This window comes from Podarcis tiliguerta (assembly GCF_965153285.1).
Source record: "Podarcis tiliguerta genome assembly, chromosome: 8".
NCBI lineage: Eukaryota > Metazoa > Chordata > Lepidosauria > Squamata > Lacertidae > Podarcis > Podarcis tiliguerta.
Window position 1 is genome coordinate 73,511,313 of NC_139541.1, and position 24,155 is coordinate 73,535,467.

General features: G+C 46.7%; 2 protein-coding genes across 7 annotated transcripts; one reads left to right on the forward strand and one right to left on the reverse strand.

The window, feature by feature from the left end:
- Positions 1-880: 880 nt before the first annotated feature.
- ETHE1 (ETHE1 persulfide dioxygenase) lies at positions 881-17,137 on the reverse strand (the record flags this gene model as incomplete). Of its 2 annotated transcripts, none has more annotated exons than XM_083455939.1 (7): positions 881-1,380; positions 2,388-2,504; positions 3,840-3,929; positions 5,271-5,400; positions 5,671-5,819; positions 7,226-7,370; positions 16,946-17,137. In XM_083455939.1, the coding sequence occupies 7 exons, from the start codon at positions 17,135-17,137 to the stop codon at positions 1,328-1,330; spliced, it is 876 nt and encodes a 291-aa protein (XP_083312065.1). In that variant the 3' UTR covers positions 881-1,327. The 2 variants fall into 2 exon arrangements, with proteins under 2 accessions (XP_083312065.1, XP_083312066.1); XM_083455940.1 differs by lacking the exon at positions 16,946-17,137 and adding an exon at positions 12,004-12,220.
- ZNF575 (zinc finger protein 575) lies at positions 14,763-23,618 on the forward strand. Of its 5 annotated transcripts, none has more exons than XM_083455927.1 (3): positions 14,763-14,882; positions 20,124-20,237; positions 21,221-23,618. In XM_083455927.1, the coding sequence occupies exons 1-3, from the start codon at positions 14,804-14,806 to the stop codon at positions 21,916-21,918; spliced, it is 891 nt and encodes a 296-aa protein (XP_083312053.1). In that variant the 5' UTR covers positions 14,763-14,803; the 3' UTR covers positions 21,919-23,618. The 5 variants fall into 5 exon arrangements, with proteins under 5 accessions (XP_083312053.1, XP_083312057.1, XP_083312054.1 ...); XM_083455931.1 differs by having other exon boundaries at positions 14,849-16,018; XM_083455928.1 differs by lacking the exon at positions 14,763-14,882 and adding an exon at positions 17,059-17,187.
- Positions 23,619-24,155: the final 537 nt, after the last annotated feature.

Consider the following 24,155-nt stretch of genomic DNA (forward strand, 5'->3'; position numbering starts at 1 on the left):
TGGCCAATGGTCAGGAATGATGGGAGTTGTAGGCCACATCCACTGGAAGAAGCAAAGATCACCAGTGTCGAAGCAATGATTCTTCAACATCAACTTTGTTGGACTGGTCATGTTGTTTAGATGCCTGATTATCGTCTTCCAAAGAAACTACTCTATTTTGAACTTGAAAATGGAAAGCGCATTGCTGGTGGTTAACAAAAGAGGTTGAAAGATGCTCAAACTCAGGACGAAAGGGGGAAATGCGCTAAGAGGTAGGCTCGCTTGGCAAACCCTCACCGTGGTCAACTCCCGCCCGGAAACCAATGTCTCCATTGTGGAAGGATGTGTGGATTCTGAATTGGCCTCCACAGGCACTTACGGACTCACTGTTAAAACCGTGTTCATGGAAGACAATCTTACTTGGCTACGAGTGATCGCCAAAGAAATAGTAGTAGTTAGATTGTGTAGAGTAGTGCTTAGTGTGCAGGATTAAGGACTCTTGAGATCAGGGCTCAAATCCCTACTTCAGTACATGATTGCCAATGGGGTGATCTTGGGCCAGTCACTGTCTATCAGGTGAACAGAGTTGTTGTGAGTATAAAACGAAAAGCGGGGCAAGAAGTGCTTATGCCACCATGAGGTTTTTGGAGGAAAGGTGAGACAGAAATGTGATGATAATAATAAATTAAAGCACACTGATTCCACCAAATGCTTCTGGGAAGCTTAACTGTCCCAGAACTACAATTCCCAGCACCATTTGCAAACTACAACTCCCAGGTTTCCCGTGTGCTTTAAATGCATGGTGTGGATGTGACCATTGGCTAACACCATCCGCAAGGACAAGATCTCCCATTGCTGCTCCAGAAAAATCAGCCCCATCCTATTCAGAAGTGAAGCCGACTAACAACAAATGCATTTTATTTTTTCTCAGCAACAAGAGTTTCTCAGGCACAAAACCCGAGTTTTCAGAACATTCACAGTGCAAGGGACTCTGTCTTCTGGCAAGGAATTTCGAGGCCCAGCAGAAATCTTGACACAGTGCATACTTGGAAAACAAAAACATCACGTGGGTCCTGGTTGAGCTGGGAATGTCCAGCCAGTGCAAATCAACAAAGAAAAGTGGGCCGCTGAGGTCATGGAGCTGGAATTAAGAGGTTGATGATCACAATAGGCAGGATGATCAGGAACCAAACCAAGTTAGGGTGTATCTGAATACACACACATCTTTCCAAATAAATCACTGTCATCTTCCTTCAGAGTGTAATAAGGAGATTGTTTGTACGCCATGAAACCATCCCATTGCTGCAAGGGATGCCTTAGGTCATCTTTGGGAAGTCAGAAGGTGCATCTAGGCAGCTACATCTTGGACCCCACACTTGAGGTTAGCAGGAACCGCGAAATCTGCAGGAGATGAGGGGTAACAGAAAGATTATTTCCCCTGAGTTCCTATAGGAATCACCCTCCCTCTGTGCCTGGGCACAGAACCCAAGAAAGCATGGCTGTCCCCCGACTCAGACCAGCCACCAAGCACGCCGGGAGCCCAGCCTAATTCTGGCTTACTCTGAAGCAAGTCCTACAGAGAGCAACATGACTTGAGGAATTGAGCCAGACAGAACTTATGGGCCTTCAGATTCTGAGGGTCTCCAACACCCATCACACCCAACAGTCAGGGATGATGTGAGTTGCAACCCAGCCAGTGTGGTACAGTGGTTAGAATGCCAGACAAAGACATGGGAGACCAGGGTTCAACTCCCCACTTTTCCAGGAAGATCGCCAGGTGACCTTGGGGGCCAGTCGCAGCCTCTCAGCCTAGCCTATGTCACAGGGTTGTTGTGTGGATTAATTGAGGAGGGTGAGAACCACGTATACCCCTTTGAGGAAAAAGCTGGGATATAAATGCAAACAAACGCACATCTGGAGGGACACCATACTCAATCCTATATATACTCTGTTTCCTCATACGTAAGTCCCACTGTGTTCTATGAGACTTACACCCTAGGAAGTGTTTGGGGGGATTGTGCTTTAAGATGTCTAACACAAGAAAAGCCAATCCCTTGGATATTCCTTAAGGGAAGGGCTGTGGCTCAGATTCCATCTTTGGCATCTCTAGACAAGGCTGAGAGTGTTACTCCTGCCTTAAATCCCGAAAAGCTGCAGTTGGCCAGTGTAGGCAATGCTCAGCTAGGTGGAACAACCATCTGGCTCAAGATAGGGCAAGCTACCTACATTTCTTGGCCCAGCAAGCGGAGGAGGCTAGGAAAACGAGATAATTTTCTGCACCGTTTCCAAACCACAGTCCCCAGGATCCTTCTGAGGAAGACACAATAGCGGAGCAGATACTGGCTTGCAGCTGAGAGAAGGCAGCCTCCAGATAAATGCTGCTGTGCTGTACCAGAAACCAGCCTCACCTATTTGTTTTGGCTTGGGCAGATTCAGGTTGTTCATCAGTTCAACGAAGGCCTCTCGGGGCAAGGTGAGGCGAGGATTCAGGGTCTTTTCTTCCTCTACTGTGGACACTGTCTGGCCTGCAAGGGAGGAGGAGATGCATCAAGGGGGGCCAGGACAGAAAAAAGAGTCTTGCGGCACCCAAAAGGCTCACATAGATTTATCAAGGCAAAGTTATTTGGGCCTACCAATGTGGGAATTATCTTCCTCAGTTGGCAGGCGGACATTTGTTCAAATGCCTGAACAGAGCTACTGCCTCTCACATTTCATGACCCCTCGACTCCACTTTTACAAATGTTTCCTTCTACACCTATGTTTATGTGTCCCTGTGAGTATACTGTAACTTTTGACTTTCCCCCTCAACCCCCCCCCAATGATTTCCTGCATCATAAAGGGGTAAACTTTATGGTGCCTGCAGCAAATGGAAAGACAAACCACAATCTCGATTTATGACAGCCAATAAGAAGTGATGTGCATTGTACAATGTACAAAACATTGTACAAGTAATTTGCAAGCCCTATTTTTCCTGTATTATAATAAATGCTATGCATATTACATGACATATTATAGTTACATATGCAAAAAATTGACATTTATTTCGGGGAGACCTGTTTTCAAAAGATTTGGAAATGAAAGTTCATTCTTTTAGTTTTTAACCAAAGGTTCATCTAACTACACAACAGGAACATGAGGTTGTAAAAAAGTTGAAGCCCTAATGTGTATATTCATTCTCTCTCTCTCTCTGCGTGTGTGTGTGTGTGTCAGGTGTGCACACCCCGCCCCAATCTGAGAAACACCCAGATCAACCTGAGCCCAAATCAAGTCAGGGTGTGGGGTCAATGTTTAAATAGGGTTCTTTTAAAACCCTAATTAAGCATACAGTTAACCCTAAATAAGCATATGGCCCACCCTCACTTCCGACTCCACTGAAGAGAGGAGGGTTCAGTTCTGCTGAGTGCTGCTTCACTCTCATGTACGAAACACACTAGTGAAGCAGTCCTTAGTCTGGAGACGTTTATTTAAAGAAGCCTTCCTATGAGTTGATTCCAGCCATGCACACTGTGAACTGTAGAACAATCTGCCTTCCTTTCTATCTATATACTGCTCAGTTGCATACTAATGTTTTAAATCCTCGTACATCCCTTTTTTTTGGATATGAAGTGCTTGATAAAATTCCATTCAAAAAACCAACACCACAACACTTTGTGCATCTGTTGAAGGGGGTCTCCAGTTTCTAGCACAATAAATCTATCGGTCTCTAAGAGAACCACAAGGCACTGTGTTGATCGCAACAGAGATATTTAAGGATATTTAAGGAAAATGAGGAACTGAGCGAGGAACTGCATTGTCATCCAGTGTCCGATGTACCACAGTGCTGCCCGCCCCCCAGCAGCAAATCTGAGACCCCGACTTACCGGTATAGTCATGGGCAGGGTAGATTAGGCAGTGGCCAGGGAGTGTGAAGATTTTTTCGTGGACCGACTGATACAGGGTCTCTGGGTTGCCTTGGATGAGACAGAGAGCCTTACTGAGCTAAGTTTCCTTCAACATCAGCTATTTTTGCCAACCTGATTCTCTAGGACAGCTGCTTTAGACAAGGGTCTTCAACACATTCCTCCCATTTGTTCAGTGAACACATAGTTAGGCAGGGGGACGGAGAAGCACTATGCATATGGGCCCCGCCTCCAACAGTATGCCCTCTGGCCATGCCCCTGACACCTATGCGTTAAGCATTAGTGCAAAGAAAGCATCTATGGAGCATATACTGGGGCACCGGCTGCCCACCCTGTTTACCTATTTGCACACTGACCTTTCCCCATTTCTGACCAACCACCTTTACACCCACCCCCTTGTCACCCATATTTAACAGTGGGAGGGGGGCCTTTAGAGGAGCTGACTAAAACACTCCGTGAAGCACCTCCCCCTCTGTTAAATGTCTGCCATCAGTGCTGCTTCCTCGCTCTCCTGCCTGCTGTTTGTCACGCAGTTGGTGTGGCTACCTGAACTGCACAGCGTGACGACAGCATTAGATTTTTATGTATATAGGAAGAAATGTGTAGTATATAGGAAGAAATGTGTAAGGCTCTTTCATGCATCCGGAACCCTAGGCAATCTGCATTTCTGGATGCATGGAAGTTGCATAAAAGCCCATTTCACATTAATGGGATGTGTGTGGACATTAGGGGGTGACCAGTGAGGTCCACTCCGGGCATTAAGTGTTCATTCGAAGTGGGGAGGAAGAAAACACATATACCCCTTACAGGGTTGTTTTTTTGCAGAGGTGGCTGCACATTTCTACACAACAGCTTGTTGTCAATCTTATCCACAACACCCACATGGTGTTGTCTTCATTGAAACACCATCCCATATTTTTCCCCTTCAAAGAGACTTGCTCCGGAGAGCTACAATAAACAGAGTGGTCTAACAATCAATCTCTCTTCTTCAGGGACTCTGGGAATTGTAGCTCTGTGTGAGAGAAGCAAAGGGCTCCCAAAAACTCTCAGCACCTTTAACAAACTACTGCTCCCAGAATTCTATGGGGAAAACCATGACTGTTTAAAGTGGTACCATGGTACTTCAAATGTATGGTCTGAATGTGGCCAGGGAGAAATACAGTGCTATTGTATTTAATTCAGATTAAGGCAAAAAAAATAATGGGTATCATTTGTCAAATGGAACACGACAGCCCATGTCTCCCCATAAATCTTGAAGCTACCCTCTAATACTGATGGTAGCCATTAAGACTGACCCAGATCTCATAGCTCCCTCCCCCTTGCAACAGATCAGAGTCCACCCTGGTATGACCACCCTCCCTGGTTATAACTGGATCCACAAGGCCTCTGTACCTTGCTGGAAGTCTGTCCGTCCACAGCCCCGGATCAGCAAGGCATCGCCAGTGAAAGCCATGCCTTTGTCATTCAGCACATACGTCAGGCATCCGTCTGTGTGCCCAGGGGTGGAACGAGCTTCCAGGGCCTGCAACAACAGCAGGGTGACATGCCATGAGACTCAAGCCTTGGAATTGCCAGTGTGATATAGCGCTTAGAGTGGGAGACCAGGGTTCAAATCCCCACTCAGCTGTGAAACTCGCTGAGCGGCTTTGAGCCAGCTGCAGTCTCTCAGCCTAACCAACATCGCAGGGTTGTTGTGGGGGTTAAATGAGGAGGGGGAGAGCTGTGTGTACACCACCTTGAGCTCCCTGGAGGAAAAGGTGGGGTGTAAAATCAATCAAACAAACAAACTCACAAAATCCCCAAATTTGAGGGTGTGCCCTTCCTGGATTAAGAGGTCAGCAGAGGCACCACTATGTTTGGAGATGACACTCCGACAGCCTGGGAGAAGCTTCTTCAGCAATCCGGTGCCTGTGATGTGGTCTGCATGGCAGTGAGTGTTGACTGAGAAAGAGGAAAAGAAGCTTGGGGTTATTATTGCAAGACACAAAAATCAAAGCATTTAACAAAGAAGTGGGGAGCCTGTGCCCCGCCTCAGATGTCATTGGGACTCCAACTCCCCGTTGGTCTCAGCCAACATTGCCAACATTGAGGGATGATGGGATTGGTCCTCTAAATGTTTCTGGAGAACCACAGATCTAAGGCCACAGTCAGGCCAGGCCGTTTTGCCACCTCAGGTGCCAAAATGCCTTGGGCCAGTGTGGGTTACCATCTCCTTCCTGATTCAAAGGTACGATTCTATTATTCTACTCTTCTGCTACCTAGTGGTAGAAAGTGGAATATGCCATTTCTTTTCTGTTCCATTTTAACCTACCCATGAAGGCCAGGTTTTACTAACCTGCTCTTGGGAGCTGGAAAAAAAATCCACTTTTATTTTTGCAATTTCATTATATGTAGAGTCGTACCTCAGAAGTCGAACGGAATCCGTTGCGGAAGTCTGATTGACTTCCGAAAGTTTAGAAACCGAAACGCGGCTTCTGATTGGCTGTAGGAAGCTCCTGCAGCTAATCGGTAGCCGCGGAAGCCCCACAGGACGTTCGGCTTCCAAAAGAACGTTCAAAAACCGGAACACTCACTTCCGGTTTTCGTTTGTTTAACAAAAGCTGGAACGTTCGACTCCCAAGGCGATGGGGAGCTGAGGTTTGACTCTATCAAAAATTAGTTTTTATTAAAGATGTTATTGTCTTAAAAAACAAATAAACAAGTACAAGTACATATAGCATCTCTATATTCATTTTCACACTTTTCACACTTCATTTACATTCCATACAAGACCCTATTGTCATAGATGTTGTACGGTTGAGGGGGGAAAGAAGGAAGGGAGAGAGGGAGGGACGGAGTGAGGAGGGAATAATAAGGTTTTGTTCTGCTTCAAAAAAAGGGGGGGAAATCAAAGTGATTTACAGCAATGCACACACACATGCAATAAAAACCAAGTAAAAAATTAAAACCACAGATCATTCGCTAACCATTACAGGGGATGCTTTCTTAATTGTCTGCATAAGCCTGGCAGCATAGCTGAGTTTTCATCAAACATTCAAAGGTGGAAAAAGAGGATGCCATGCTGAATCTCTCTCGGAAGAGCATCCCATGGCACTGGGCCAAGGCATGTTTTCACACTGATGTCAAATGAGTGTGACCATCATGGAGGGTGACCAGCAATGCTCCTACAGGTGATCTGAGTGGTGAGGCTGAGCAATAAGGGTTCAGGTGGTACCTAGATTAGCCAGGAACTAAGTTGCTCAGGGCTTTGTAAACAAATGCAAGGACTCTGAACCTGTCTGAGTGGGCTTCCTTGGGAGCATGTTACACTACTCCAACTCCAGGACCGAAGAAAAACCTCCTCTCACCTGCATATACCAAATTCAGACCAAGCTGCTTCACCAGGGTCGAATCCCTCTTGGCTGTCTCCAGAACTGGGTCTATCAGAACCGCCTCCTTGGTCTTCAAATCTGCCAGTAAGTAGGTATATGTGGAACTTTCTGATTCAAAGAGCTGGGAGGGAAATGCCAGAGATATATTTGGTTAGTCCATGAAAGGTGATAGGTGGGAGTGTCTGAGGACCCCTCTCCCCAAAGCAGCCCCCTCCTACAGTGGCCCCCGTGCTTAGGAAGAAAAGGACCCCTGCCCCTAATAACAGCAACAACCGGGGTATGGGTGCGCAGTCACATGGAGAAGAAGCTGGAGGCCATAAGCCAAAGGCAACAGGAAGTGCATCAGCGCATAGGCCAGAGTGCCTCCACTCCAAGCCTAGTGGTTAAAGCAGGAAGCGGGCTTCTAATCCCTTGCCCTGGGGAATCTCTTGATTTATATTCTTTCCAAATTAACGTCCACAAATATACTCCCGCTACAGAAAAATATTTTACGTGCCTTTGTATGGATCTTTTAGCGTTGGTTCTTTTATGCTCTGGGTCTATTTTATTTTCTTTATTTCGCAACATTTATATATACAACTTGATTGTAAAACTAAACTAAACCGCAAAGAGGTTTACAAACGGAAAAATAACAAACAATGAAATAAACCAGTTTAAAACAACTATTTAAAAGATTTGAAAAAAAATATTTACAATCAATGATAAACTAAAATCCAGATTAAAACACCCACCAAGCGTTCTGGATAGCTTTGCCTAAGCAAGCATGTTTTTAGCAGGAGCTGTAAAGAATAAAGTGAAGGCGCCTGCCTGGTGTCAGGGTAGTATTAGGGAGGTGCCTTTGTTGTACTGCTTTAAAAAGTAAAGGTAAAGGGACACCAGACCATTAGGTCCAGTCGTGACCGACTCTGGGGTTGCGGCGCTCATCTCGCTTTATTGGCCGAGGGAGCCGGCATACAGCTTCTGGGTAATGTGGCCAGCATGACTAAGCTGCTTCTGGTGAACCAGAGCAGCACACGGAAATGCCGTTTACCTTCCCGTAGGAGCGGTACCTATTTATCTACTTGCACTCTGATGTGCTTTCGAACTGCTAGGTTGGCAGGAGCAGAGACTGAGCAACGGGAGCTCACCCCGTCGCGGGGATTCAAACTGCCAACCTTCTGATCGGCAAGTCCTAGGCTCTGTGGTTTAACCCACAGCACCACCCGCTTTAGGCACTAAAAACAAACAAACAAATCTTTTGTTTTGGCCAGCCTATCCAGACATGTGATTTTTATTCCATATACTTGCTTTAAAACAAAAACAAAAACAAAATCTCTTCTGGTCTTTCTGCAGTTTTAAGAAGTTACATACATACACCCATTTAAATTTTTTGACTGCGTCTGACTTCCTTATTAAATATTTGCACCATTTTATGTAAGCTGCTTAAAGATTCTTTCTTCTTTCTTAGATTAAATAGTCTATAAATTGTGTTAACCGACTAAATAAAAATACCCACATTACATTTGGTATTGTATTATTTAGGAAAGTTGCTTGCCTGCCCATTCTCTATGCATTGGGACACCTCATGATGTATTGCAGCCAAATTCTGCACGACGGCACCTGAGATGAGGGAGCTGGTTTTTGACTATGCTTGAATATGCCATTTTGAATCAAGATGTTGGACCGAAATTCTCAAAGGTGTGCTGCTTTCTTTGAGTTCTTACAATCCCAGAGATGCACTGGGTTTGAGGCTCTTCATATAAAATGAAGAAATGGCAATGTTCTTTTAAATGTGCCTAACTGCTCCCTGCTCCCACATCGCTCAGGTGTAACAATTTTCCACTTTTGCCCAATTTGGCCACTCTCTAGATCTTAGCAAGGCTTTCTTCCAATGGCACAGCACTTTATATTCCTACCACTGACTTCTCTATCGGTATTCTTGATGCAGGTCGTAAGTTCCAGACCTACTCACAGAAGAACTTGCTTCCTAACATTGCTTATATCCAAGCAGGCTGGACCCAGGGGTCAAGAAGGTGCAGTTAATCATCAAACCGATTACAGCCCCAAGAATCTAGCAGACACGCCAGTACTGTGTTCCATTTCGAACATGGTTTGCTTGTTTTATCATCCTGAAAGTTTTAAAAGTCTGCATAACTATAGATAAAGTTCAATCTGAAATTAAGATAAGATGTTGGTATCTCTGGTATCTTTTACAGCATGGATGCATGTTCTGTATTATTTTATTGGTATTAGTGTTACAAGGCCTTCAGCTAGAACAATAAAATAATTGCGTATTATGTTGTTGTAAACCAACCTGGGACCTTATGAGGAAGGGCACGTAAAAAAATAAAAACGGGGGGGGGGGGGAGAGAGAATCAGGGATTTGGAGTCCACCTTTGCTGTTGTTTTAAAAATGTCAAGATGGTTAACAATACAAGTGAGACAATAATATGATAACCTAAAAAAGGGACCATACACATCAAAACATTTAATTTATGGTAATTATTTCAAGTGAAATATATAACAATTGCGTTTAAGAAAGCACAGTAAATTGAAAGACAATGTATTTTGTTGTTGTTTAGTCGTTTAGTTGTGTCCGACTCTTCGTGACCCCATGGACCAGAGCACGCCAGGCACTTCTGTCTTCCACTGCCTCCCGCAGTTTGGTCAGACTCATGTTTGTAGCTTCGAAGACACTATCCAACCATCTCATCCTCTGTCGTCCCCTTCTCCTTGTGCCCTCCATCTTTCCCAACATCAGGGTCTTTTCCAGGGAATCTTCTCTTCTCATGAGGTGGCCAAAGTATTGGAGCCTCAGCTTCACGATCTGTCCTTCCGGTGAGCACTCAGGGCTGATTTCCTTAAGAATGGAGAGGTTTGATCTTCTTGCAGTCCATGGGACTCTCAAGAGTCTCCTCCAGCACCATAATTCAAAAGCATCAATTCTTCAGCAATCAGCCTTCTTTATGGTATTTTGTTGATGTTTAGCAAAATAAATGATAAGTAAATAAACATTTGTATTATACCTGATTATGCAGGATTCTATCCAATGCTAGTCCAGTCTGGACTCTGCATTTAAAGCAGAATAGCACTATAGACAGTACTGGCTTCCCAGTCCTGGGAGCTATAGCTTGTTAAGGGTGCTGAGAGTATTTGGGAGACTCCCCCGTTCCTCTCCCAGAGCTCCGGTTTCGAACTTGGTTTAACAATCAGTCCCTCTTCCTTTGGGAGCTCTGAGAGTTGCAACTCTGTTAGGGAAATAGGGAGGTCTCCAGTGGGGCATAGGTTTCCGGGTGGGTGTTGATCACAGTGTGGATTTGCCAAGTGTGCCTTCCCTAAGCACGTTTCTCCCTTGCGTCATAAGTTTGAGCATCTTCAAAGCCCATGACATCTTTGGTAAAGGCTGTTCTCCAAGTGGAGTGCTCGCAGGCCAGTGTTTCCCAGTTGTCAGCGTTTATACTACATTTTTAAAGATTTGCCTTGAGAGAGTCTTTAAACTTCTTGTTGACCACTGGCATTACACTTTCCATTTTTAAGTTCAGAATAGAGTAGCTGCCAACTTGAATAAAATATGGGCGGCAGGTAAGGCCCACCCCACATAATCTATCATGAGGCATGCATATTATTTGAATGACAATGCTTATCAACTTTCGGGCGGGGGAGGGCTGGAGTCCTCAAATATTTTGTTGGAAGGGTCAAGGGGACCTCGGTCCCTAGGAGATGGCTTGTATGCGCTCGTCTCGGCCTAACAGTGTTGCTGTGAGGGTTATATGGGGAAGAGGAGAATGATGCACACCACTTGGAAGAAAAGATTGCCTGCAAATGTACAGTGGTACCTCAGGTTACATACACTTCAGGTTACAGACCCTGCTAACCCAGAAATAGTACCTCGGGTTAAGAACTTTGCTTCAGGATGAGAACAGAAATCGTGCTCCGGCGGTAGCGAGAGGCTCCATTAGCTAAAGTGGTGCTTCAGGTTAAGAACAGTTTCAGGTTAAGAACAGACCTCCGGAACGAATTAAGTACTTAACCCGAGGTACCACTGTACTTCTTGTTGTTAGCTTTGAAAAGCAGGGTAGATGTTACTCAGAAGGAAGCTCTGTGGAACTCAACCGACTTTGAAGCCTAGGTGCCCAGGAACAAGTGGCGAAAAGGAAGATAAGGCACCCAGGAAATGGAACACAAAATCCCAGCTCCTCTGCCTCCACAATGTAGCAGCCAAGAGAAACATGCATGCATGCTGATCCCACAACAACAAACAGCACCCCCTTGGAAGTACTCTAGGCTTCCAGTAATCTGGAACAGCAAACAAAAATCCAGCAAGTGGACCTTTTCAGCAGAGCTTTCCAGCTGCATACAGGCTGTACATTCAAAGCGCACTGCCCCCTCCCTTTCCTTAGAAGAAAGAAAGAACCCTGGGAACTGTAGTTTGGCCCTCACAGAGCTGCACTTCCCAGGACCCTTAACACAACTACGCTTCCCAGAATCCGTACGTGTGTGTTTATGTGCTTTAAACGTAAGGAGAGGGCAGCTTCGCAACTATAAAAGTTCTGCTTGCCTTGCAGCCGTGCACAGAGGCAGAGGAGCCCTATGGGATGGGAAACGTTGGCAACCTACAGAAGCACAAACACACACGCATCCAAACCAACAGTACTGCCAAATAAATTCAATGGAAGGTTGCTGCTGCTGCTATTGTTTCAAGAGCGGGGTAGAAGGGTCCCGATCCTGCCTGCCACCCTTCGGGGTGGAGGACGGGGCGCCTCGGATCAGCTCACCTGTCGGAAGAGCAGCCCCTGGCGCTGCGCGGTGCGGACGCAGTAGCATCGCCGGGGAAGGCTGGCCCGGGCCGGAGCGGCGCCCAGGACCCGCAGAGCAGCCGCGGCTGCAGCAGGGCATCTGCGGGACAGAGACATCGGGCGCGCCACACTTGGTGGAAATGAAAGGAGAGGAGCGACGCCCTTTAAAAGTTCAGAGGCTGGGTCAGGAGCGGCGGCGGAAAAGTGGGCGGGCTGCGAGCCTCCTTAAAGCGCCACGCACCGGCAGGAGCCCTCTCCTTGTTTTGGCTTTTCCTGCCAACTGACGAACCTTTTTTATGAATGCAAGAGCAAGAGCTGGCGTGCCAAAAAGTCCTGTTTAATGCTACTGTAATCACAAGATTTACTGGCAACAAACTCTTAACCTGGGCTTTGGTCCCAAGGGCACAGCACAGAACCCTTGCCACAAGTCGCGATAAGAGCTAGATAAACACATTCTAGGAATGAGAGTTCTTATGGACTCCACCAGATTGACTCCACCAGATGATTGATTGCTCAGATAATACATTCCAGAGAAACCCATTTGGCGGAGTTCACCCCCTTCAACACACATTCACACAGTCCATTCATGCACACATGGGTAAGAATGAAGAACCTTCAGCGTTTTGCCTTGCAGTATATCTTCCTTTGGCTAGGATTTATTCAATCCTCTTCCTGCCTGAGGTTCCTACCTTTCCCACCTTCTGCAGTCACTGATCAGTACTGTCTTAGGGACTGGCCACTGTGAAGTATTTAATTGAATCAGAGCACCAGGCTAAGATGCACTGTTGAATGCTATTTGCATGTGTGTGATTATTTGCAAAGGTGTATGTTTAAGTCTCTGGCTGGCTGGGACATCACCAGCACTGCACTTTGCAGCATGCATTACCATCCTGTAAGCAAATTAAAATAAATTAAAAAACAAGGTTTTTAAAATGGGGGGGGGGGGAGAGAGAGAGCGAGCCAGGAGATCCGGGGCCCAGTGCAAAAAATCTGGGACTTGGGCCTCCCACCCCTGAAATGCAATGCACCTGTTCCAGCAGCATAACTATAGCTAAGACTATATATGCTTCCACTCACAAAGTAGGGTAGTCTAATACACATTCAAAAAGTGGGTTTATCATTCATATCAATGAACTACCATCACTATAGCACTTTTAAAATCAAAGCTAGGCAAAGGCACCTGGCTAGCTCAAAGTAGAGCTGAACCGGCAGGTGTAAAGTCTACGTGCAGGGAGGTTCTCGTAAACAAGAAGCCTGCAACGATTACATGCTATCGTTCTTTGTGCAAAGGGCAGCCTCGTCTTTCTGTTTTACAACGCTAAAATGTGTGTACTTAAGCTACATGGATATTACTGCAGTTTGCTGTGTGACTTGGGGGACGCTGTGCGAGCACTAGAGGGTAGGGCATGTCTGTGTGTAAAAGGTGAGGCAGTGGGATTTGTTGGTGAAATACAATATGGAGGGATATGGATATACATAGCCAGAGCACACAGTCGAGGTGTATATATACATTATTGTTAGGGTGGGGAGCTGGAAATCTTTAACTAGTGCAATTACGCTTCAATTTCAATGTTTAACATTGCCGTTTTCTATAGCCCAAAGGGCAAGAGATGTACAGTATTCTTGCGTGAGACAGGGGGGAAATACATTTTAATTTTATTTTTTGCATTGTGTGGGTGGGTACTTTTGATAGAGAGAACGGGGAAAGAGGTTTTATTTGCAACACAGCAGATCATGGTAGAAAAAGTGGTCTCTTATTGGGCTTCCTTCCTTATTTATTCCATTTATATCCCACTTTTTTATCCACGGAGTTCAAAGGGCATACATGGCACTCTGCCTCCCTCCTCATTTAAACCTCACAACTACCCTGTGAGGTAGGTTAGGGTGAGAGGCAGTGACTGGCCCGAGGTCACCCAGTGAGCTTTGTGGCCGAGTGAGAATTTGAACCCTTTTCTCCTAGGTCCTCTAAGCACTACACCACCACTGACTTTTTTTGCAGGTAGAAATGTCCCTATTCTTTACTCACTTATTAAAATGGCTGCAAACTGACATTCTCTGTTTTATCTAGAGGGCGGGGCAGGGATGTCTGTATAGGAGGCAGAACAGGTTCTGGCAAATTTCAGCACAAAGTCTAAATGCCTAGGTTTCGTCCCTGGTAAAAACGGCCTTGACTTAATGTGAGACTATTCTGGAACACAAAGAGATTTTCCAAAGGCGATTGTATATAATAATGCTCTCACATCCATCCATCCTAATACAGCATCAGTAAATAGCTTCCACCCTTTTAAAACGTTGACCCAGTCCTGGAGTGTGACTAACTAAAACAGACATTAACGAGGGAAAGAGCTGCTGCTCAGTGGCTTTGCATACAAAAGGTCCTGGGCTTCAATCTCTAGGCTGGGTTGGGGAAAAACCCCTCGTCTGAAATCCTAGATAGCTTGCTGCCAAGGCAGTGTGGACAATACTGAGCTAGATGGACCAGTGGAAAGCAACTTAGATGTTTGCATGCCAGGAAAATGCTGCGTTTTCTACACGTCCAGACTTTTATTCATTCCTCTTCACCACTATGAGCTGAATAAAGAGCATGAAATCACTTTGCGACTCTCAGTATATTTCACTTTTCTATTAGAGGAAAACCTGGACAGCATTGAACTCAGAACAGCAGCTCATTGGCAAAAAAGAAAAGAGAAGGCGATTAGGTTTGTCCGTCTCCAGCCACCGTTAAACGTCGTTTATCCGCGCTCCTCTGTGGGCGAAACCATTCGGCGGAGGGGTGAATATGAAATCATCCCTGGATGTGGTTCTGCCCGGGCGTGCTCATTTTGCCAGCAAGGCTTGCTCAGTTGATTCTGCTGCAGGTAGTTCCTCTCTGTTCCGTATAGATTGCTTCTGGTTTTTGTATAATCGCGCTTCCTTCGGCTGCCTGTGATTTAGTCCTTTTAAAATATATATATATATTTTGTTGCATTTTCCCGTCTGTTTGCGCGCGCGCGCACTTCTAGGCAGCGCGGAGTTTTGCATTTCAATGTACGGTACTTTCCAGAACTAAACCAAATTGAAGAGCTCCTCGCTGCTCCCGTTGCCTGTGCTTCCTCAGCTTCATTCGCCTACTGTGCATTCTAAGAAGCAGCTTAATAATAATAATTTATTATTATTAATAATAATAATTTATTATTTGCATGCCCAAAGCATAAAAATCTCTGCGTAAAAGAAAAGTGGGAGAATAATGCAGTTCTTTAGAAGTTTGTTTTCTAAGCCAATGCAAGAAACGCTCTTAAAATCGCACCCACCCCCTTGATGCAATATGAGCTTCCAAAGTGGGTCTCTCTGAAACTTTGGCTTCTTGATACTTGAAATCCTGTCTGTTTTTAAGGGTCCTGGGACATCATGGCCTAAAGGCATCTTGTTCCAACAGTCTCGGCTGAAGTTACGCAGGTTCTGGTCTGGTCAGTGCCCAAGATCATGAGGAATGTTTGGGAAACGCCTCCCCTGGACTTCCATGGAAGAAAGGCGGGGTAGAGGTGTAATAACATTTCCTTCCTTCCAACACCGCCTTGCCTTAAAGTCTGTATCCGTCTGCAGGGCTGCAGCCTTAATAGTAAGCAATAATGCAGAGAAAAGGTGGGCTCCTCTCTTCCCTGAAAATTAGCACCACCGTCCCTGTCTTTCTCGAATTAAGGAGCAGGCATTAAAGGAGTAAAATTCTGCAGCCCCAGGGCAGACAAGGACTAGCTTCCTCTCTTTAGGAACAGAGGCTGTAAAATTAAACACCCACGCAGCCTTCTCATATCCAGGTTAGTTCTCAAGGCAAGTACCTTGCTGCATTCAATGAGCTTCCTACTTTCTTGGAAGGAAGGAAGCCACGTTGAAATCAATGGGCCCTTAAGCGCAACCTGGCCGGCAGTGCCACATCGTGGAGGAACTGAAGCCACGCACATTTCCATCCTGAAGGAGGTGCGTGTAAAAGGTTAAGCCAGAGTCTCCCTACTGCTAGGTAAGCCTGGTTAGGATATAAAAAAAATTCTTTCAGTAGCACCTTAGAGACCAACTAAGTTTGTTATTGGTATGAGCTTTCGTGTGCATGCATGCACACAAAAGCTCATACCAATAACAAGCTTAGTTGGTCTCCAAGGTGCTACTGGAAGGAATTTTTTTATTTTGTTTTGACTATGGCAGACCAACAGGGCTACCTACCATAACTGTCAATGTTTCCCCTTTTTTAAGGGAAATTCCCTTATTCCGAATAGGATTCCTCACAAGAAAAGGAAAAAGTTGACAGCTATGCTACCTACCTGTAACGGGTTAGGACATGGCCTTGAACGGAGAGGTGCATCATTATATAGCGCTGGAGTCCTAAGGACATTTATTGGGCAGTAAGATCTAGCGGGTCTTCTTTCCGAAATAAGTCTGCATGGAAGCACCTGGCCACATGTATATAATTGCTTAAGCTATAAGTGGCCCGGAACTCAGCGGGGCTTACTTCCAAGTAGCCCTACTGCATAGGCTGGTAGCAGCATCCTCTGACGTCCAGAGGGGTTTTGTTTTGTATATTTATTTAGTAGGTCTTAACTAACCAGTAACCATGCATGCGTAAGATTTTGCAAGAGTTTGCTTTCAAATAAACATTGCTAACAAGAGTATTTTAAAATAATAATAATAATAATAATAATAATAATAATAATAATACTTATCCAGCTCCCCACTCCCCGTCGCCCAGCTCAGAGCAGACCCATTGGAATGAATGATTTCTGTTCTAAACAGAATTTAGTTGCATGCACGATGGTGGGGGTCTAGGTCTGCAAATTGAAGAGCTCCCAGGGATGGCCGTTTCCGTCATCGCGACCTCATCACGTTTATTAAATCCCCCCCCCCTTCCCCAACACACACATACCCCTACTTTGCAAAATAAATAAATAAATACCGGGGAAGGCGCGGATTGGCCGAGGAAGCTGCGAGTAAGGAAAGACCCCTCCTCGCCAGCCAGCCAGCCGGATTGGTGCTGCTGCTGCTGCGCCCGCCCGTCCGTCGCTGGGGACCGGCCTGGGAAGGGATGCGGTGGGGCGCACGACCTGGCCCCCCGCGGGGACAGCATGACCCGGCGCGATCGGCTCATGAAGGGGAGACCCCAGAGGCAGCCTGAGGCCGGGGGAGGCTCCCGGGCCGGTGAGTGGCGTCTGGGGGGAGCGAGGGGGCGGGCGGGCAGCAGGAGGAAGGCCCAGCTGCTCAGCTGCATACATAGATGCGGTGAAAAGGCGAGGGATGCCCAGCGGTGGGGTGCCAGAAAATGGGGAGTCCCCGCTGCATTCGTATTTGAAGGCGGTTTTGCATTTGCTCCAGGCCTTGGTGCGTCAGGGTGAAGAAGGGGGCAGTTTTTATTTTCCTCTCCGCCCCTCCCCCCAAAAAAGACTAAACCGGTTTGAAAGCACACCCCCCAATATGGTGTGAAGCCGGGTGCATTGCACCAAATCCAGATTTCCCTCGGTGGTAATACGAATCACATTTCAAGCTCCTGGTCTCCTGTCCACTGTCTGACTGGTTTTGGGGAAGGAGGGCCAGCTGTAAGGGAAGGGGGCTGCCCCATAGCAGCAAGAGCTGTTGTCTGTGTTACTGGGAAGTAAGTGCCACTCTGCTTCATGGGGCTTACTCCCAGGGAAGTGTGCAGAGGATGGCTGCCTTGGTTGCATTTTTTTTTAATGCTTTGATGAAAACATTGTGGTTCGTGGCTGGTGCAAACTCTACATCCTGCACTCCCTCTTCTTAAGGAACTAGGTCAGGGGGCTCATGCTTAAATGATTTGGGCCCAGCACCAAACAACTCTGTTCCACCACAATCCTATGTGTGCTTATTCAAAAGTAACACCCGTGGTTTCCAGTGGTGCTTGCATGCAGATAAGTGTGTCTGGGATTTCAGACTGTGAAACTGAACTTCCCTGGAAAGCCAACAGCTTGCTCTTTAAACATACTGTATATATAAGCTATTTATATATAATAGTTTATATAAGCTGTTTTGCTTGTAATTGTTGCATATACAAACATTTGCTTTGCTAGATCCTGAGGCATGGCTCCCCCCTCTAGAAATAAAAAGGCCTGTTCTTGAAAGAGGTACCTGCCCAAGTCAGAGCCGTTCTGAAGCGACTTACTCAACTGAGTAAACATGTGCAGTGATGTGATTTCTGCGAATTACTGTTATTATTATTAGTAATTGAATTTCTATCCCACTCTTCATCCGGGGATCACGTGGCGGTTTACAATATAAAAACACAAAAAATACGCAACAGCACAAACGAAACATCAGTCCCTTTTCGCAAGGAGCTCTGGGAACTGTAGCGCTGTGAGGCGAATGCGTTGCCAACAACTCTCAGCAGCCTGAACAAACTACAGTTCCCAGAATTCCTTGGGGGAAAGCCATGACTGTGTGAAGGGGCATCTCGGGGCTTTAAATGTGTGGACGTGGTCCCAATTCATTGCTGGCCTCCCAACTGTCTCCAGTGCCAGCCAGCACGGCCAGTGGTCTGTTTCCAGCAGATATTGTTTCTGCAGTTTCCTGCCATCAGGAAGGGAGGATATTGGGGTCCGGCCCTCTTTTCATAGGGCACCATCTGATCTGAAAGCTTTCCCCTGTAATACTTTGGTTTGCAAATGCTGTTAGTTTTCTTTCTCCTCTCTGCCTTATCCACCAACTTCTCCTCTCTGGCCTGTATTCCAAGCGAGTTTCCATAGCAACTCCACACTTAGGCCAAGAGCAGAATCGAGCAGTAATTGGATCCCGGGGCCTTTCGGGAGACATGAAGCCATGAGGGAACCCTGCGATTGAAGTACCATTAGTTAACACAGTTCTGATCCATACGCTGACCGCCTGACCCGTGGCAAAACCAAGGCCAAGCCTGTAAATGAGGGCGCAGGAATAAGCAGCCCGTTTGCCTGCGCATCCTCGTAAAGGTTATGTGAGGCTTGGAAACGGGGGGACAAGGCCTATTTGCACAGATCTGGCCTCCCTAGTCACCTCAAGCTGCTTCTCTCTCGCCATAGGCGACCAGGCATGGGGCTGTTTACGAGCCTGTACAAGATGTGAGGGGACTGGATTTCTGCATTTTATTTTTAAAATTAAACGTCGTTGTGAGTGATGGGAGCGGGGTGGCGATACATTTTCCCGTTGCTATATATATCCCCCTTAAGTCTCTATCTATGATGCATTGCTTCATTAAGATTAATTAGCAACATAATGAATGGGATGCCAGTGCTATATCAAGTCCAGTTGGCAGCTTCACGCTGAAATGAGTGTATTAACAGATTTTCATTTGAAAAGAGAAGTGTGTGCAATTGAGCTATGTGTAAGTATTTCGACAAGAAATAATCTGGAAGAAACTCTAAATTGGTTTGATTGTAACATTCTCCTATGCTGAGCGTGCTTTGTTGTGTTCGCCCCACCCCCGACAATCAAATATGTCAGTTCAAATTTTATTTATCATTGTTATTTATTAAATTTGTATAACTCCCTATACCCGTAGATCTCAGGGCAGTTACCATTCTCTCTCCCCCCCTCCCTCCAAATACCTTCTTTAAAAAGCTATTAGGGGGAAAAAAACACTTTTGAGCTACTTTCAGCCCACTTTGGAGCAGCTTTGCTCCGCCAATCAAAATCGGAGCCACTTAAGTTGGTTTTTGAATTTTTTTATTTATTTAGGGAATCTAATGACTCCTGTTTTGTACACAGATGCCTTGTGCCTAGGGCCAAGTGTCCAGCGGCAGCACAAGGAATCTGTTACTGCGTGCCAAATTGAGGTTCTTTTGTGTTTTGTTTTGTTTCAAAAAGCCCCACCAAGTTCCTAGTCCTTAGGCCTAGATAGGCAGGCTTGAAAGTGCACGAGCAATCTCCCAGGCCAGAGAGTGAGTGGCTTTGTAGGGTTTCTAGCAGCCAAGGACAAGGTTTAAGTCTCCCTCTGCCCCCCACAATGAACAGAAACGGAACGAACAATGTAAAAGGAACATCTGACTGGATGTAAGGCAGAACATTGATTCCCGAGTTTCTGTTTATATATTCTATCTTCACGATGGATGGCTGTGCCATGGTGATAAAACCATTTCTCTCTGTTTGTGCAGGTTACATTCTCGCCCGACCAAGCCTTGTCCTGATGCTGGAAAGGGGGGAACAGCCTTGCATGAGCAACAGCAAGATCAGCGTGGGCACCAACCCTCTGAGCAGCAGTGTTGCGGGTAAGGGGGCGTCTGGAAAGCCAGCCTGGAGCATCCTGACCTGATCTCCTAGGACTTAGGTCATGTGCGCACCATAAATCTAAAGCCCTGTGATATCGCTTTAAACAGCTATGGCTTTCCCTCCAAAGGGAAATGAATGAAGTTGAGACACTTGGATTTAAAATAAATATTGTTTAACAGAAAGTGGAGAAGATGGGTGTTAACCATGGAGTGATAACTGAAATAAATTTTTAAATGTAACTGGAAGATGGAAAAAGGGAATTTTTTTCTTTTTCTTTATTACTTCTTTTTTCTTCCATTTTCTCTTTTTCCCCTGCTTCTTTCTTTTTCTTTTCTTCTTTGGTGTTCTTTGTTTGGAAATTTTATTAGGGTCCAGGGATTGTACGCTCTTGAGGGTTGTAGATGGTTGATGGAGGGGCCCTGGGTGGGAGGCGGGGAAATATTGGGTGACAGGGAGGATAAAGATCCCAGGTGAGAGCTGGGAGGGCCTATGACCATCTGCAGTAAGGGTTAAGAACTACTTTTAAGAGAAGACTTTGTATGCTATTACAGTGGTACCTTGGTCCTTGAACTTAATACATTCTGGGAGTCCGTTCGACTCCCAAAATGGTTCGAAAACAGAGGAGTGTTATGAAAAAACTTTAATAAAAGTATTAACAACAACTAGAGCCCCCCCCCCTGCAAAGAATCCTGGGAGTTATAGCTTGTTCAGGGTGCTGAGAGTTCTTAGGAGGTCTCGTTCCCCTCCAAGAGCTACAATTCCTAAAGGGAATTAGCTATCAGTTCTCTTCCACAGGGAACTACAGAGATTGTACAGGTGAGTGGCAGCAGGGTGCATCAGTCTCCCTAGTCCATGCATTTAGTGATTGGACTGATGAGAAGCTAGAGAGGTGGGGCAGATAAATGGCTAGGAGATGCGGGAATGGCCTCCGGTTGATGAGGATGCCTGGCTTCTGACACCCTCCTTTCCCCTCCCCTTCCAGACTCGCAGGCCCTGAAAGAGAACGCCAAGTCGCCTTCGCCCGCGGCTCTGTCTTCGCCACCCGCCACGGAGTCACCCAAGCCTGCCCGGCCCCGCCGCCCCCGCCCCCCGGCCGTGCTACCCTCCGAGCGCCCCTACCAGTGCAAAGACTGCGGCAAGCGCTTCGTGTACCGCTCCAAGCTGGCCACGCACCAGTGGACCCATTGCGCCGAGCGCCCGTACAAATGCCCCGACTGCCCCAAGAGTTTCAGCTACCCGTCCAAGCTGGCAGCCCACCGCCGCACGCACACCGGCGAGCGGCCCTACCCCTGCACGCTCTGCCCCAAGCGCTTCGGACACCGCTCCAAGCTGGCCGCCCACCAGTGGATCCACACGCCCGAGCGCCCGTACAAATGCGCCGACTGCCCCAAGAGCTTCTGCTACCCTTCCAAGCTGGCCGCCCACCGCCGCACGCACACGGGGCAGCGGCCCTACCCCTGCAACCGCTGCGGGAAGAGCTTCTGCTACCCGTCCAAGCTGGCCGCCCACCAGCAGATCCACGCGGCTGCTGCGGCGGGGCGGCCCTACCCGTGCATGCGCTGCAGCAAGAGCTTCCGGCAGCTGCGCAACCTCACGCTCCACCAGCGGGTGCACGAGGACGGGGAAGTGGGGGATGACTTGTCCCAAAGCAAAGGCCACAGCAACGGAGAGAGGCCGTAGAGTGGAGATCTGAAGCGACTGGACAACGTGGGGGTGCGGGGAGGAAATTGGCTAACTTGGATGCTTGGTGGGTGCGGGGGGATCATTGTAAATAACGGCAAGGGAGAGGGGGTTTGGGGTTTACACAGAGATGCGCTTTGAGGACCCATAGCAGCTCAGCTCTTTTGTTGCGCGTCTTGCCGCTGTTTCCCCCCCTACAGTGCCAAGTCGATGTGTGTGTACTCTCCGCCTCCCCATAGCCCAAGCTGTGTATACCATGCTGAAAAAAAAGCCAAAGTGTGTGTGGTCAGAGAACCCCGGTTCAGCCCTCAGAAACGGCATATTCTGCAACCTGACTAACTTGTGCATTGCTGAGATGTGCGCCTAGGAGGGGCAGAGCGCCACGGCCTGCAACCTCGGCCCCCCACTGATTCTGCAAAACAAGCCCAGCCACCTTTGAATCCCAATTTCACAAGAAGCTTGCATAAATTCATAGAAAATGGATGGATATGCACAAATCTTCCGGAGAGCAGAATTCTGCCATTGCTTTGTACGACCTCCGACCATTGCCCAGGCTGTCTCTTGTCTGTGTTCAGTTGGCGCATGCTTCCATTGGAATGCAGAGATCAGCATCTTCACAGTCCAAGGCTCTGCTAAGTTAGGCCTGTCAAACTTGGCATTTTCTGGGTTGTACAACATCTGCCTCCTGTGGCTTATCAAACCCTGTTTGTGCCTCCGGCCTGTGGCTAAAGAAAAGGGGGACAGTTTTAACAACCTGGCATGCCACGTACACACTGGTGTCACACAGTGTGTGCAATAGAAGTTGCTAGTCTTTATGAAGGCACAGACAAGTCTGAAAATGTGGTTGTGGCATCTGCAAAATTGCCAGGGGTAGCTTAAGCCGAAATGCCAAGAATCCATGAATTTTTTGGGGTGTGCTCGCACACTACATTCTGTACAGTGGTGGGCCCTCCCAACAAGTAGCAGTAGAATAATTTTGCAAATGTTATGTGTTGTGTTCATCTGCCATTTTTAAATTTTTGCTTCAGTTGGCATGGAATCTTACCTCTGAGCCAGCTGCTGTAAAAACTGGTGGCTCTGGGCTTCTGTCCCTGATCGCATCAAAATATGTCCCTAGCCATTTACAACATGTACTGAAAACTGCTTAAGCACACAGATTTCTAGTGCTGGATTTGGATGGCTGCATTTCCCACCCCCACCCTCCATCACTTGCTTTACACAACTTTTACTGCCCGGTTCCTTTCGCTTCTTCCGTGTGACCGTATCACCACATGCCTAGAGAGGCAGTCCCACAAACCTGCCTTCCTTTGTTACGCCTCCTCCCTCCACAAATTCCCCACTTTTGGGGGTTACTGTCTTGCCTCTTGGTTCAAATGTTGGATTTCTAAGACACAGTGTGTTCCAATCTCCCACTTTTTAGACACATGTCCACCTTTCCACCCCCCTTTCTTGGATGGATGAATTCTACACACACACTCCTTGTCCTTGTACCCTTTGCCAAAGCATCTTTTGCCTTCTCACCCCACCCCCCCACCCCAAAGGCATTTGTTCAGATTGTTGCAGGGGAGGCGGGGAGGGGGTGTTGATTGATCCATGGTATGTTTGTAGTTGATACTAAAAAAAATGGGACTCCCCTGGGAGCCTGGAGTTTTTTTGTCTTATTTTTCTTGGAAAAAAATAATAAAACCTATAAAAGTTTAGTTAACCGGGTTAAGTTGAGCTTGGAGCATATGACAAATGCAGAATTTTGGGGAGCAACGCAGTAGACAGGTGTAGCATCATTGGCCAAAAGAGGGATGTGCCCACTTTCAAAGCATTTTGATACGAGAAACAGGTAGCTAGATTAAATTGGATGTCCATTAGAGCCAAAAAGGCAGTTACTTGACTGTTGTTGCTGGTACAGATCAAAGCACTTATGCCTAAATATTCCAGATTTTGTAAGCTTTTTAAAAAAGCACAGACCCAAGTCAGATATCTCTTCCACACATTAAGTTAGAGGAAGGTGGAGGGAGACAAATAGTGATGTCAATCCTAGGGGTAATTGCCTTGGCTTGAACTTTTAAATGGTTTATACAAATAGTTTGTGGGTTTCTAAGTAATGCAATTATGCCAGAAGAGAAGCATTTGGGGCTGTATGAGCAGGACAGAAGGAAGGCAGGGAATGGAGACCTCAGGGGGAGGAAGCCAGTTGTTTTACTGTGTGTTCAAGCAATTCCACACCACCCTCAATTGCCACA